General features: G+C 52.2%; 1 protein-coding gene across 1 annotated transcript in view; it reads right to left on the bottom strand.

Annotated features, from left to right (window-relative positions):
• The window catches only part of CDH22 (cadherin 22), a gene marked incomplete at its 5' end in the record, with an annotated part of 68,841 nt that overhangs the window by 30,011 nt on the left and 24,606 nt on the right, over window positions 1-14,224 (bottom strand). The window contains 2 exons of the mRNA XM_081096560.1: window positions 3,139-3,332; window positions 7,004-7,171. Of these exons, the coding sequence (XP_080952686.1) occupies window positions 3,139-3,332; window positions 7,004-7,171 (362 nt within the window). The remainder of the gene's footprint in view (window positions 1-3,138; window positions 3,333-7,003; window positions 7,172-14,224) is intronic.

Genomic DNA, 14,224 nt, shown 5'->3' with positions numbered 1-14,224 from the left:
TAATTTACAAATCACCTACTGTGTGCCAGTGCTTTAAACATATTATCTTATCTAATTTTACAACACCCCTCGAGGCCTGTATTGTTATCTCATTTCACACATGAAGAAATTGAGGTCTAGAAACCTGTAACTTGCCCAAGATCACTTAGGCAGTCACTGGCGGAGGCTGGATTCAAACCCAGGCAGTGCGGCTCCCAAGTCCTTACCCCACAAGAGGAAAGGGTGGTGGCTCTGCTGCTGCCCAGCTGTGTGTTTGTGGGCATCTACTTGGCCACTCTGGGCCCCAGGTGGGAGGATTAGAGGCCATATTCCCTGGTACATAGGCGGCAGCAGCTAATGCGAGTTGAGCCGGCTAAGCCAGGCTGCCTTAGAGCTTTCCCAGAGAGCTGGCTAAGCCCGCACTGAGCCCTGCTTCTCATCGGGAGTGCTGGGGGGTGACCCTCTGATGAATGTGCTCCGGGGCTGTGTTGGCTCTGGCCTTCTAAAGACAGTGCCTCACAGTAGCGGTTTTCAGCCGCTGTGCCGCAGGAGTTTTTGACACCGGCAATACCTGACCATTTAGTCAGGGGCACTGACCTCTTTCCCCTTAGATTGTCAAAGAAAAAAATGACAACAGCCACACAACAATAGCCATCTGGTGTGAACGAATCAAGATCATACCTATCTTTTCGTCAGATCGGCAAAAATTATAGTATGTTGTTTGGTACACCGCAGAATTTTAGTAATTAGTTTATATGTGCCATGAGATGAAAAAGGCTGAAAATCGCCGCCTGACAGCAAAGAGAAATTGCCATGGTGGGGCAGCAGGCACCTCAGTTGTGTGGTGGGGGAGCTCTCTGAGTACAAGGGTGACCTTCCTAGAGATTAGCCTGGTGTGTAGGGACCCGCCTTTCCTTTCAGAACCTCCCACCCCCCACCTTCTCCAGCAGCAAAAACTGCCACCTCCTTCCTCCCTCCTTCCTGTTGCCTGGGAAATCAGGATGCAGGGAGGCAGGCAGTGGCCTGGCCTGAGAATGAGCGATGGGTTCTGGAGCCAGGTCATCAATCAGGCAGGGCTCTGCTCCCTGAGCCAGCACTGACTCCACAGAGACACCTTAGGCGCCAGTGCTGGAGCTGGAGGGAGGGGCCCTGAGTTGGGGGGTGGGGGCAGCACTGGGGGTGAGAGCAAGCAAGTGCTATGCTGAAGCCCCATGGCTGGGGATAGAGCCTGATTCTACTGCTCTGTGATACTGTGCCTCTCTGGGCCTCCAATTCCCCACCTGTGAATGGGCTCATCTTACAGTGCAGATACTCACTGTACAGTGAGATCAGAAGACTGAAAACCGCATAGTGTTTAAAAGGGTGGATTCTGGAGCCAGACTGCCTGGACCCACATCCCTACTCTGCTCTGCAAGATGCATGACCTTGGATGCACAGGATGGAACTCCTTGGGGCCTATGAAACGGACAATGACAGTACCTCAAAGAGACGATGTAGGGATGGAATGAATTCATACATGGAAAGCAGGTGAAGGGTGCCTGGCACATTGTAAACACTTTATTATAAACTAGAGGCCCAGTGCATGAAAATTCATGCACTCGGGGTGGGTGGGTCCCTCAGCCTAGCCTGTGCCCTCTTGCAGTCCGGGACCCCTTGGGGGATGTCCACCTGCTGGCTTAGGCCCGATCCCCCAGGGAGCCTGGCAGTCAGACATCCCTCTGGCAGCCTGGGATAGCCTTAGTGCTGCTGAGGAGGCGGGAGAGGCTCCTGCCACCGCACCTGCACTCGCAGCCCTCAGCCCGGCTTGTGGCTGAGCAGAGCTCCCTCTGTGGGAGTGCACTGACCACCAGGGGGCAGCTCCTGCACTGAGTGTCTGCCCCCTGGTGGTCAGTGCGCATCATAGCAACTGGTTGTTCCGCCATTAGGGTCAATTTGCATGTTATCCTTTTATTATATAGGATACCCGCTATCATATTATAATTCTCTGGGAAGTAGTTGAAGAAATTGGCAGTTTTCTCTATGCTCAAGGTCAGCTAGAGAGTGGGTCTGAATGCACTTATTGAGTGAATGAAGGGTTGTCAGGGGCAGATGTTTCTGTGGTCCCAGAAGGCAAAGCCCAGGCTGATAGGAATGGATTTAGGGAGAGAGGTTCTGGCTAATAGGAGGAGGAAGAGCTGGACAATGACAGGGAGTGAGCATCCTGTCCCTGAACGTGTACAAAGGTCTACCCCCATCCAAGAGCCAGTGCAGGGGATTTGACCTCCTGCGGGAGAGCAGGGTTGGAGTGGACAGTCTCAAAGGCCTGCACAGCCTGAGTTGCCATGCCCATGACCATGTCTTGGAAAATGGATTTTGCTTCTCTATTTGACCTTCATCTTCTTCCTCCAGGACTCACTGAGTTTGTACTTTTGACTTCTGGTTTCTGGACAAGGCAATGAGTGAGGAAGACTGTTAGACTCAGGAAAGAGAGAGCTTGGAGTCACAAGACCTGGGTTCAAATCCCAGCTCTACCCCTTATAGGTGGGGCCTTGGACAAGCCCCTTTACCCCTCTAAGCCTGTTTTATCACTTGTGAAATTGCACATTAATGATGTCTCCTTCAGAGAGAAAGGCCAGGATTAAAGGAAATGATGCAGGTAAAGGTCCTGGTATGAACTTGAAGTAGCACTTAGTAGTGATTAAAAGCACTGATTCAAATCTGGATTGAACCCTGGCCCTGACAACTAGCTGTGCAACCTTGGACAAATCACTTAACCTTGCTGTGCCTTATTTTCTCATTTGTAAAATGGGGAGGAAACCATCAGCATTTTCCCAGAGTGGCCCTGGGTCTCTGTAAAGACCTGATCCGTGGAGTGGAGTCGGGAGGGAGTATTTGGCTGTCAGCGGCCTCCCTGACTCCATCCCCTAGAGCAGGGGTGGGGAAACCTTTTTATCTGCCAAGGGCCATTTGGATATTTATAACATCATTCTCTGGCCATACAAAATTATCAACTCAAAAAAACTAGCTTGCTCTATTTAGTCAAACATTTAATTAACTCACCCTAATGCCCTGTCAGGGCCAGACCAAATGATTTCTCGGGCCTTATACAGCCCGCAGGCTGGATACTCCCCACCCCTGCCCTAGAGCCTGCCTCCCCCATCCCTCCTCGGGCAGCTGTACCTTCTGCACTACGATGATGGCCTCCTGAGTGTCGCTGTCCGTGGTGACCTTGAACACATGGCCACCGGTGCCACTCTCCTCTTTGAGATGGTAAGTCATGTCCGTGTTCTCACCCACGTCCGAGTCCTCGGCCTTCACGCGTCCCACAGCTGTGCCGATGGGGGCCGACTCCTTAATGCTGAACTGGTACATCTCTGTAGGGGATATGGCTGTGAGCAGGGATGGGGGCAGCTTCCACCAGCTCTAGGAGAGAGCAGGGGGGCCCTGAGGGGCTCCAGGGAGGGCAATGTCTGCAAGGGGCTCCCAGGTTGGTCAGGAAGGTGCTGGGAGAGGCATGTCCTCTGCAGAAATGCAGGAGACAGTGCGAAGAGGAGGGCCCTAAATCGGACCCTGGGTTTATTTGCTGATTAGTTTGGGAGTGTGCCTGCAGTTCTTTGGGCCTCAGCTTCCCCATCTGCCCAGCGCAGGTGAGAGAAGAGAACCATGGTCAAGGCTAAAGTTCTGGAGTCAGTCCTGGCTTTGTAATCCTGAACCTTGAATCCCTCTTCTATAGAATGAGAATAACAGTGTCTTCCTAACAGCATTGTTATCACGATTAACTTAGATGGCAATGCCTGCAAAATGCACACTGCACTGCCTAGCACATGGTAGCTACTCAATAAATGGGACAAATTATATTAAAACAGTGAGGCTTTATGCTGACTTTTCTGTTGACATTGATTTCTGCTTATTTATTGAGCAGCTATGATGTCCCAGATGCAGTTTTAGGCACTGGGGTTACAGCAACAAATAACATAGACCAACATCCCCGTTCTCATAGTGCCTTCCCCTTAATGGAAAGAGAAAGACACTAAACACATCAGTAAGACAGGCATGTGTCAGATGGTGATGGGTATGTAGGAGAAGAATGAAGCAGTGGGAGGGGATGGAGGGCTGATGAGGGTGTGTGTGTACGTTTAAACAGGGTGATCAAGAAAGGCTTCACTGAGAAGGTGACATTTTTGCAGAAGACCAAGCCAAGGAGATATCTGGGAAAGAGCATTCCAGACAGAGGAAGCAGAAGGTGCAAAGGCCCTGAGGTGGGTGCAATGCCTGGGATGCTTGAAGAATAGCAAGATGACCATTGTGGCCACAGGGGCAAAGCAGATGGAAAACCAGAAGGAATGCGGTCAGATGGAGCGCAGACCGCACCCTGAGCTGAGGTTGAGGTGAGGGTGATCTGCTAAATGATGGGCCAGTGCAGATGAAGCAGGGGCTGTGGAGGTGAGTGCTATCTCTTGAGGTCCCCACACAGGTCTGGATACCGCTTATGTAAACTGGGTGCCTCTAAGTCTCACGCAGTAGCTGGGGGAGAGGGGGCTCTGTCTCTAAGACACAGCTGATCATGCCACTTCCCTGCTTTAATCCCTCACATAGCTCCCTACTGCCTCGGGATGCAGTTGTATAAGTCCCTTGGCTGGCTCCTGCTGACACCTGCAGCCTCATCCCCCTGCTGCCCCACCCCAAATCTAGCTTCAGCCAGGCGGCAGTCCTTGTAATTCCTTAAATATGACTTGCTCTGCCTCACTTCCGGGCATTCTGCTCTGTATTCTCCTCCCTGCCTTTGCCTCCTCAATTCCCACTCTTCCTTTAGTCTCACAGAATGTTACCTCCTCCAGGGAACATTCCCAGACCTCCAGGTTCTGCTCCTGTGTGCCCAGGGCCTCCAAGCTTATCCCAGTGTGAGGATTACTGCATTTCCCTATTACTTATTACTCTCTGTTTATTCTCATATTTTCTCTCTTTTTTCTCTCTCTCAGAAGGCAGGGACCACATCTCTTATTCATCAGGCATTCTCAGTACCTGGCAGAACACCAGACTGTCGCATAAAAGAAATGTGTGAGTGACTAGTGAGTGAATGAATGAAAAGCAGTGTGAGTTACTGGTATATCCTCCCCAGATTAACACAAATGAAATAATCTGATAGTACAAAGGGCTAGCAAGGATGTGGTACAATGGACACATGCGTTTCTTTTCTTTTTTTAAAAAATATATTTTTAGTGATTTCAGAGAGGAAGGGAGAGGGAGAGAGAGTTAGGAACATCAGTGATGAGAGAGAATCAGTGATTGGCTGACTCCTGTACACCCTCCACTGGGGATCGAGCCTGAAACCCAGACATGTGCCCTTGACTGGAATCAAACCCGGGACCCTTTAGTCTGTAGGCCAACGCTCTATCCACTGAGCCAAAGCAGCGAGGGCCACATGCGCATTTCTTCGTGGGGAACAGAGTTTGGCTTTATTTAGTAGAGTTGAAGATGAGCATATCTCATGAGCCAGCTATTCTGCTCCTCTGTATATTCACTGAGACATGTGTGCTAAACAGCATTATGAGCTGTGCAACCATGTTCCAAGCAGCATCCTCCATAACAGCCTCAAACGGGAAACATCCCAAATGTCCATCAACAGCAGAACAGCGAAACTCCGGACTACACTACAGCAATGAAAATGAACGAAGGACAGCTGTAAGTAACAACAGATGGTTCCATAAATGTAATTTTGAGAGGCAAAATAGCATGACACACACTTTGTACTATGTGATCCCATTTATATAAGGTTAAAAGCAGGTGAAATGAAACTGATGTTAGGGGGTGCACAGTAGGTGCACTGACCTAAGGAAAGGCCAGGAGGTGGAGACCACGAGCAGACAGGTTCTGGTTGGTTCTGGAGGAAGAGTGGGGAGAATTATGATGGGGGGAGGGCATGCGGGGGCTTCGGGTCCTGCTTGGTGTTCCAGGAGTGTCCGCTTTACACTGATACGTTACGTCCTTCTGTTTGTGTGCTCTATTTCCCAATAAAGAAATGCCAGAGGTAGATAAAGAATGAATAAAGGAATGAATAAACAGGAGTTTTCCTGGGGCCCTGGCGCCTTTTCTTTTCTCTGCCCCACCCCTTCCAGCTCAGCGCTGGCACAGAGCCAGGCACAACTGGGCAGAAGACTGGGTGACTCCCCCTCCTCTACCCAGTGCTTCGAAGCTTCCCCACAGAGGGTGGGGCTGGGTTCTGTGCCCACCCCGCTCCATGTCTGGGCTGAGGCGAGAGGCCGAGATGACGCTGCCACACTCTCGGCAAAGGGATTGGATTCCCTTATCTCCTGGGGGTCAGTCCCCTGTGGCGGGGCCTAATGTGAGAGCAGCAGACCTTGAGTAATGACTCGCCAGATAGGAATCAGCCCAGCTCCCCGCGGCATTTAGTCTCTGCCAGCCTCAGGCTTCCCCGGCATAGCTCTTCGCCTGAGCCTGGGACAGAGGGGCTAGCGGGCTGATGGGTGGGTGGGAGACTGTGCCAGGAGAGGCAGGGAGCGAGAAGGCCTCATAATTCAGAAGCACAGAATCCTGCCCTCCAGGCTCAGAAGAGGAGGGAAGACCTGCCACTCAGACCTCAGGGTCTCCAGGCACAACTAAGTCCCGTGGCCTGGGTATGGCTGCAGCCTCTTTCCGTATCCCTGTGTCTGCCCCACTCCTGTGCAAGCCTGGGCCAGTGGCAGATCACATGCAATGATCGTGATAGGGTGTGTGTGAGGGCCGTGAGGGGTTGGGTGGGTGGACAGATGGGAACGCCCCGCCGGCAGGAACCAAGGTGAGGGGTGAGGAGGTCACCATGTTACCGGATGGATGGAAAATCAGACAACTTTGGGGCCCTCCTCTGCAAAAAGCATGATCAGAAGGCGTCTGGGGCAAGTGGCTGGCTTGGGGGGGTAGACAGACAGCTGGATGGGAGTCCCTCTCTTGGTGGGAAGCCAAAGGGAACTTGGGGTCAGTGGGTGGCTTGGATGAGCTAACAGACAGATGCACAGATATTGCCTCCTTCTGGGAAGGCCTTACTTACTCTGCGGGAAACGGGGCGGGTTGTCATTAACGTCGGTGACCACGATGGTGACGGTGGTGGAGCCCGAGAGGCCGCCCAGCTGGCCTGCCATGTCTGTGGCCTGGATCACCACCTCGTAGCGCTCCTGGCTCTCGCGGTCGAGGTCAGGCACCGCAGTCCGGATCACGCCTGTGGACGCGGTAGGGTGAGGCCCAGGATGCCCTCATCAGCTGATGGAGACCCCTCCACAGGCAGAGGCTGGCGCACTCACGTTCAGCAGGGCGTGCAGAAGACACAGTCCTGACCACAGTCCAGGTGCAAGCACAACAGCCACCACACATACTCACACACACACACACACACACACACACACACACACACGCTCAGACAGATATGCTTACAAGCTCACACAGTGAACTCACACTCTGTACTTCATACACTCACACACAAGACTGTCACACATACACACAGCTCAGATTCATACATACTTTCAAATACATACACACACACACACACTTATATACAGACATACTCACACACCTACTTTCAAACACACACTCATACACACATAGTTTCAAAAACACACTCACACAGATAAGCATACACATACAGAATGACACACGCGCACACAACACAGAAGCAACAGAATGGACACTTTGGTTTACTAAAAAGAGGCACAGGGACTAACCTGCCACTGTGTGCCCCCCTCCCGGGACCTCAGGTCCCCATGTGAGGGTGAACCCTGATATTCCCTGAGTGAGCCTGGCCTGTGCTGATCGCCTCTCTGTGGGTGGCACTCAGCCCAGAGCCAGGCACGGAGCAACAGCTTGGCGAGTGTTTAACGAAGTGAACTGGACTCGCCCCCACACTCGGTGCACTCACTGTGGAGTCACACGCTAGGTATGTCTCCTCCACTCATGTGCTGCATACATAAGCACACATGCGTGGTCACATACACTCATGCACACTAACACACACTCGTTGTCACACACACCTCCATGACGACGTCATCCGGTGCCCTCAGAGCCCCAGCCCCTGGCCCCCAGCCTGGCCGCAGATTCTCTGTCCAGGCACCAGCTAATGGCGGAACAGACAATTCTTCAAGCTGCTAATGGATGCGGGGGTAGAGGGGCGCAGGAGCGGGTGACTGCAAGATGGATGCTGCGGAGGGGAAGGCTGAGTTTCTTGTCTCTGCCAGTGGAGACGAGGGTGGAGCGGGGAGTCGATGAGGCATTCAGAGCCTCCCCCCATGACTCACTCCAACCTGCCCAGCACCAGGTGGTGACAGGTGGTGCCCAGGGCCTGAGCGCCAGGTGGAGTCATGCACCAGCAGCCCCATGATGTGCCCCATAAAACCCAATCTCCAGTCCTGATGTCCCCAAGCAGCCTCCAGACTCCAATAAAGGCAATGGGACGGGAGAAGAGGCTGCAGTGTGTGTCCGTGTGTTTGCGCGTGTGGCTGGGGGAACCGGGGGGGGGGGGTACCTGGGGGTTGCCCTGCTTTTGTGGGACCACATGGAGGAGTGGTCTGTGTACCCTCTCTAACAAAGGTCACACAGACCCTTTATATATGGCCCCGAGGCGTCTCAGGAGGCCCCCTCCCGACCCCTGTCAGACACGTCTCCGAGGAGAGGCAGGTCTTGGAAGCAGATGAGCTTGGGATCGACCCCCGATCTGCCATTTTTGGGCCGTGTGACCTGAGCAAACCCTGCACCGCTCTGAAACTCAGTTTCTGCATCTGTAAAGTGGGACAGCCTCTCCAAGGAACAGGGTTTCTCCCTCTCGGCACTATGGACATTTTGGCAGGATAATTCCACCTACTGGACGCCAGCAGCACACCCTCCCCACCAAACCCAGGGCCAAAAATGTCTCCCGACATTGTCAAATGGCCCTGGGGACAGTCAGTTGAGAACCACGGTGTGGAGTTTCATCTCATGAGAATCCCAGGTGACAATGACAGTCCCTACTGTCGATGAGCGTGCACCCTGTGCCTGGCTCTGCACTGAGTGCCTGAAGGGAACTGTCCCACTAATCCTCTCAGCAGCCTATGAGGGCGGTGCTGTGATTACCCCTGTTTTACAGAAGGGGGGATGGAATCAGGGAGAGGCCAAGAACTTGACCAGGTCTCACATGTAGAAGGCGCACAGCCAGGATTCAAGCAGGAACTCCGGGGCCCGCGTCCATGCTCTGACCTGCTCTGCTGGCACGGAGTAAGGAAGGAGGGTCCCTACCCAGCCTGCCTTGCATCGCCACCCCACCCAGCACATGGCACAAGGGTAGAGCCCAGGCCTCTGACAGAGGGGTGCCGTTTGGGTGGTCCTGTGTAAGCCCCTGGAACATTCTTGCTCTTCTCGGTCCCAACCAGGCAAGCTGTTTTTTCCAGTCATGCAGCAGGTCCTTCTTGACCTACCCCTTCCCCTCCTATTCCTGCTCCTCAGCACTGTGATCATGAGGGGCTGTTGTGTCCTCTGCCTCTGGGAGGTGGTGGAAGGAGGCAAAGAGCAGAAGGGACAATAGAGGAGAAGATAAAGGATGAAGACAGAGAGGGAAGGAGATGATAGAGATAGAGATAGAGATAAAGATAGAGATAGAGATAGAGATAGAGATAGAGATAGAGATAGAGATAGAGATAGAGAAGGAAAGTGTAAGAAAGAGAGAAGAAAAGGGAACCTGGGGAAAGAGATGGACAGAAACCTGGTGAGAGGCAGGAGGGAAAGAGACAAGAGGGAAGGGACACCCACATGGAGACAGGCAGAGAAAGGGGAGGTGAAGGACCTCTGAGATAGAAACAGAGGGGAGCAGTGGAGCCAGAGAGAAATCACACCCAGGAGGAGACAGTGGGAGAAAAAAAAATAGAGACAGTGAAACAGACAAGAGAGAGGCAGAGGGACAGGAAGCGGTGAAAAAGGTGGGGGCAGGGAGGAAAAGAGAGGGCAGATGGACAGACTGACAGTGGAGGGGCCACCCGGCCAGACACAGGGGGGGCCTGAGTGAACCAGGTGTAAAGGCAGGGAGGGGAGCTGACCAGCTGAGCACTCACTGTGTGCTAAGCTTTGGGCGTGTCACTTTACCTCTGGGATCTCACTCCATGAGCTTGTTTACAAAAAGCTCAGCCAGGGGCTTGGAGCAGGGGTCTGGCTGAGGTCCCACCTGTGGGTGAGGAGCCACGGGCATGAGGCTGGCCTCCTTGCTGGCCTTGCCACTTCCAGCTCCAGAAGGAATGAGGATACTGAACTCTTCTCTTTTGGAAACTGATGATGAAGCCTTGAGTGTATGATCAGGTGCCATCTCTGAGTGACTGGGAGGTGGGTACCCATGGTGCCTCTGGGCCCTGCCTCAGGGTTACCCTCAGTGGTAGGTTGCTATGGTAACAGCTCCCAATGAACCATACTTCCTGGAATCCATGCCATGGATCATCCCCTCCCACACGGACTCTGGCCTGGGCCACCTGACTTGCTGTGGCCAATAGGACATCAGCAAGTGTGACAAAAGCAGAGGCTTGATCAGGCCTGTGTGCTGGGGCCTGTCCTCTTGGAACTCTGAGACCACCAGACAACGAGAAACAGAGGGACAGGAAGCAGTGAGGAAAGGTGGGGGGAGGGAGGAAAAGAGAGGGCAGATGGCCAGATTGACAGTGGGGTGACCACCAGGGGCTCACCACCCTGAGTGACCCCAGCAAACCCACAGAATTATGACAAATAATAAACCATGGCTGCTTTAAGCCACAACATTTTGGGGCAGTTTGTTATATGGCAGGAGATAGCTGACAGAGAAATTGAGTTCCCTGGCTCATGCATTTAACTGGGGGTCAGCCGCTGGAAGGCCCAAGATGGCCTCATGCACATGCCTGGCAGCTGACGCTGGCTGTAGCGCGACCTTCTCCATGCCCCAGCAGGCTGGCTGGCTTCCTTTTATGGGGGCCTCAGGACCATGTTCCAGGAGAGAGAGTGAAAGCTTCATGTCTCTTAAAGCCCACTCTGGGAATTTATAAACATCACTTCTGCTACATTCTATTGGCCAAAACCCACCCAGAGTTAAGGTGTGGGAGGAATGGCAAAGTCACTCACTCTGAGGCCAGTGTAGGGACGGGAGGAGTTGACAACATCGTTTTCTATCTACTCCATATGCCTCCTGATGCTGGGAGAAGCCTCCTGGAGGCTGGTGCACTTCTGGGGAGCCTGGGGTAAAACTCCCAAATCAGTCCATGAAGCTGTTCTTGGAACCTCTGACTCTGCAAATTCATTCACTCATTTATTAAACCCTTATTGAGGGCCTACTATGTGCAGGGGCTACAGGGTCAGATAGATATGGTTCAAGACTTCTTTCCATCTGCTATCTGACCTTGGACAAGCTCTTGAGTCTCTCTGAGCCTCAGTTTCCTATTCTGTAAAATGGGGATATCCAGTTGATAGGGCTGTTGGAAGGATTAAATGAGATGAAGCTTCCAGCAGCATGTCTCACATTTTGGGGATGTCTCACTGATCCCCTCCTCTGGTCCTGGGTTGGGTGTCCCATAAATAACTTCCATCCTGGGCAGAAATCCATACTGGCCTTCTTCACCATCTTATCTTTAGGGTCTGGCATATAGTAGGTGTTCAATACAATTCTGACTGCCCGACTTACTCCCGTAGACTCTCGGTCCCACCTCATGGCGCCTGGGTGTAGCTGTCTATTTGTTTCTGGCTTCTCTGTTGGAACAAAAGCCCCATGAGGGTGGAAACTAGATCTGGTTCATCAGCCTGACCCAGGATCTGGCACTTGGAATTGCTCAACAAAGGTTAGTGTCATTCCTTCCCAGGAAAACGGACCTCTCTGGCCCACCTGAGAATTTTCAGAGATATCTTGAAGTCTCTAAGCAAGTCCTTCTATTCTTGCTGGGGCTGTGACGGGTGGGGCTGGTAATTAGAACCTGGCCAAGGCTCCCTGCAGCCTTCTGCTCACCCCAGTTCCAGCTGTTGTTCTCTCTACCCTGTTGTCCCCTCCAAATGCTACAGAAGGGGCCCTGGAACCCAAGTGATGCCTCATTAGACTGCAAATGCCATCCCCGTTGCCCCTGTGGGGGGCTTGATGGCAGATCTGGCCTTTAAAACACACATTAATTTCTCCTCTGGCACTGGGCCTTGTGGCACCCCGCCCCCTCCCGTCCCTCACACCTTCCTCTCAGGCCCGTTCAGGCTCTGCTCCCTGCTATCTGCACAGCGAGAACAGACTGTACCTCACAGCAGCTGCTAAATATAGACCCGCATCGGCGGAATATTCCTGGCTGGGGAAATGGAGCTGGGCTGGGAAAGACACCGCGCGGCTCCTGCAGTGGGGCTAAGGAAAGGGGAGGGCAAATACGGGTCTAGGAAATGTCCACAAAGACCCTTTCAGGCTGAGCAAGTTGAGGGACCCTAGATAGAACAAGGACCCATTGGCACCTTCGCCTGCCTTGCCGGGTGCCCACTCTCTGGCTTCTTGGGGACTAGCTCTCCTGCCCTTCCAGGCTCCATGGCTCCCCACGTGCCCCATCCTCCAGACCCTCTGCAGCGGGGGATGCTCTTCCTTGGAACCGGGCCGTCCTCCCGTCTCTTGGAGTCTGACTCTTCATCTGCCCACCCTGCCACCCCTCAGACTCAGTCCTGGCCCTTCCCTATTCCTCTGTTTGTGTCTTCCTCTCCTCCCTGAAAACAGCTGATACATTCTAAGGGCTCCACCTCCTCAGGTTTTATTTTATCATCGTCATCATCATCGTCGTCGTCTTCTTCATCCCCCTAGTTTCCATTTATGTACCAAGTATTGCGTCGAGCTCTTCATGCACTCACTGCTCCCGTGGCCTGCAAGCTCTCTCCTGGATACTGAGTGGCTCCCACCCTCACTTCATTCAGGCCTCCGCCCAAGGTCATTCCCTAGAAAGCCCTGTCCTGATTTCTTCAGCTAAGTCTCTCCCCTTACCCTGCTAGCACTCATTGCTCCTTGGCATTATGTTGTATGTTTACATTATGTTGTATGTTTATTCCCAACGTGAATAAATGCTCCATGAGGGTAGGCCTACTGCTGTGTTCCCAGAGCCTAGAACAGAGCCGGGCATACAGTAGGCACTCTATAAAGAGTTGCTGAATGAATGAATGAACTCCTCCATTGAATCCTCACATCATGTGAGATGGGTATTATTATCCCTCTTGTGGACATGGGGAAATCAAAGTTTACAGAACCCCAACCATTTTGGATCTTCAAGTCCATATTTCAGACAACCTGCTAGAGGTTCTAGATGTTTCTTTTCTCCTCTTAAAGCCAATATGGTTAAAACGGAATTAATGAGCTCTGTACCGGATCACAGTGCCCATCCACGAATTCCTCAGCTTCTAGATAGTTCTCTTACTCCACATTCCTCCCTCTGTGTCCCTTCCCGTCTCAGGCTCCAAAGTTAGGAACCCCTGGATTTCCCCCTCAATCTAGTCCCTTATAATCTCTAGGCCCCAAGGTTTGCCCTTCTCAGGATCTCACTCTCGGCCCTCAGACTCCCTTCTCAGCACCTCAACTAACCCTCACAACCAATCCTACATCATCTCTGGCCCCATAACTAGATGAAGCAGGTTACAGAGTCTGGGTGAATGCCGAGAAGGGGTGCAGGCTTTGGGTTTTGTGCTTCGGGGCTCTCTGCTGGGCACCCCACGCTCCTGGGTCTCCCTGAATTCAATCGCTGTTTCTGAGCCATGCTATACAGCAGAAGCCCGAGGGATCTTGTTAAAATGAAAACCTGGGCATGTCACTTCCCTGCTTCAAAGTCATCAATGAACCCACAGTGTTGGTGAGGAGGAGGGGAACCGAGTTCCCTTGCATGTGGCTCTCAGGAGTGAAATCTGGTACATGCTAGCATTATCTAGCCAGACCCCAAATACATTCATGTGCTCCTTGACCCAGCTTTTCCCCTTCCCGAAAATTATCCTGCAGATACTCCCACCCCCCGAATGATATATATATGGGGTTATTCACTGTAGCATTATTCGTTGTAGCAAAAGATTGGAAAGAGCGTAAGTGTCCATCAAGAGGGGACTGGTGAAACAAATTTTTGTGTATCCACAACAGCTGTTAAATAAAAGAATGGGAAAGCTCTTTATGTACTGATACGGAATAATCTTTAAGATGTATTGGTAAGCAAAAAAGGCAAGCAGTGTGTGTAGTGTGTTATAGCTACCATTTGTGTAAAAAAAATAAAACAAATCCATGTACTTATTTTCTTGTACATGTATAGAATAGCTC

This window comes from Myotis nattereri (assembly GCF_964212035.1).
Source record: "Myotis nattereri genome assembly, chromosome: 8".
NCBI lineage: Eukaryota > Metazoa > Chordata > Mammalia > Chiroptera > Vespertilionidae > Myotis > Myotis nattereri.
Note: the sequence above shows the minus strand (reverse complement) of the source record. Positions and strands in the feature narration are given on the sequence as shown.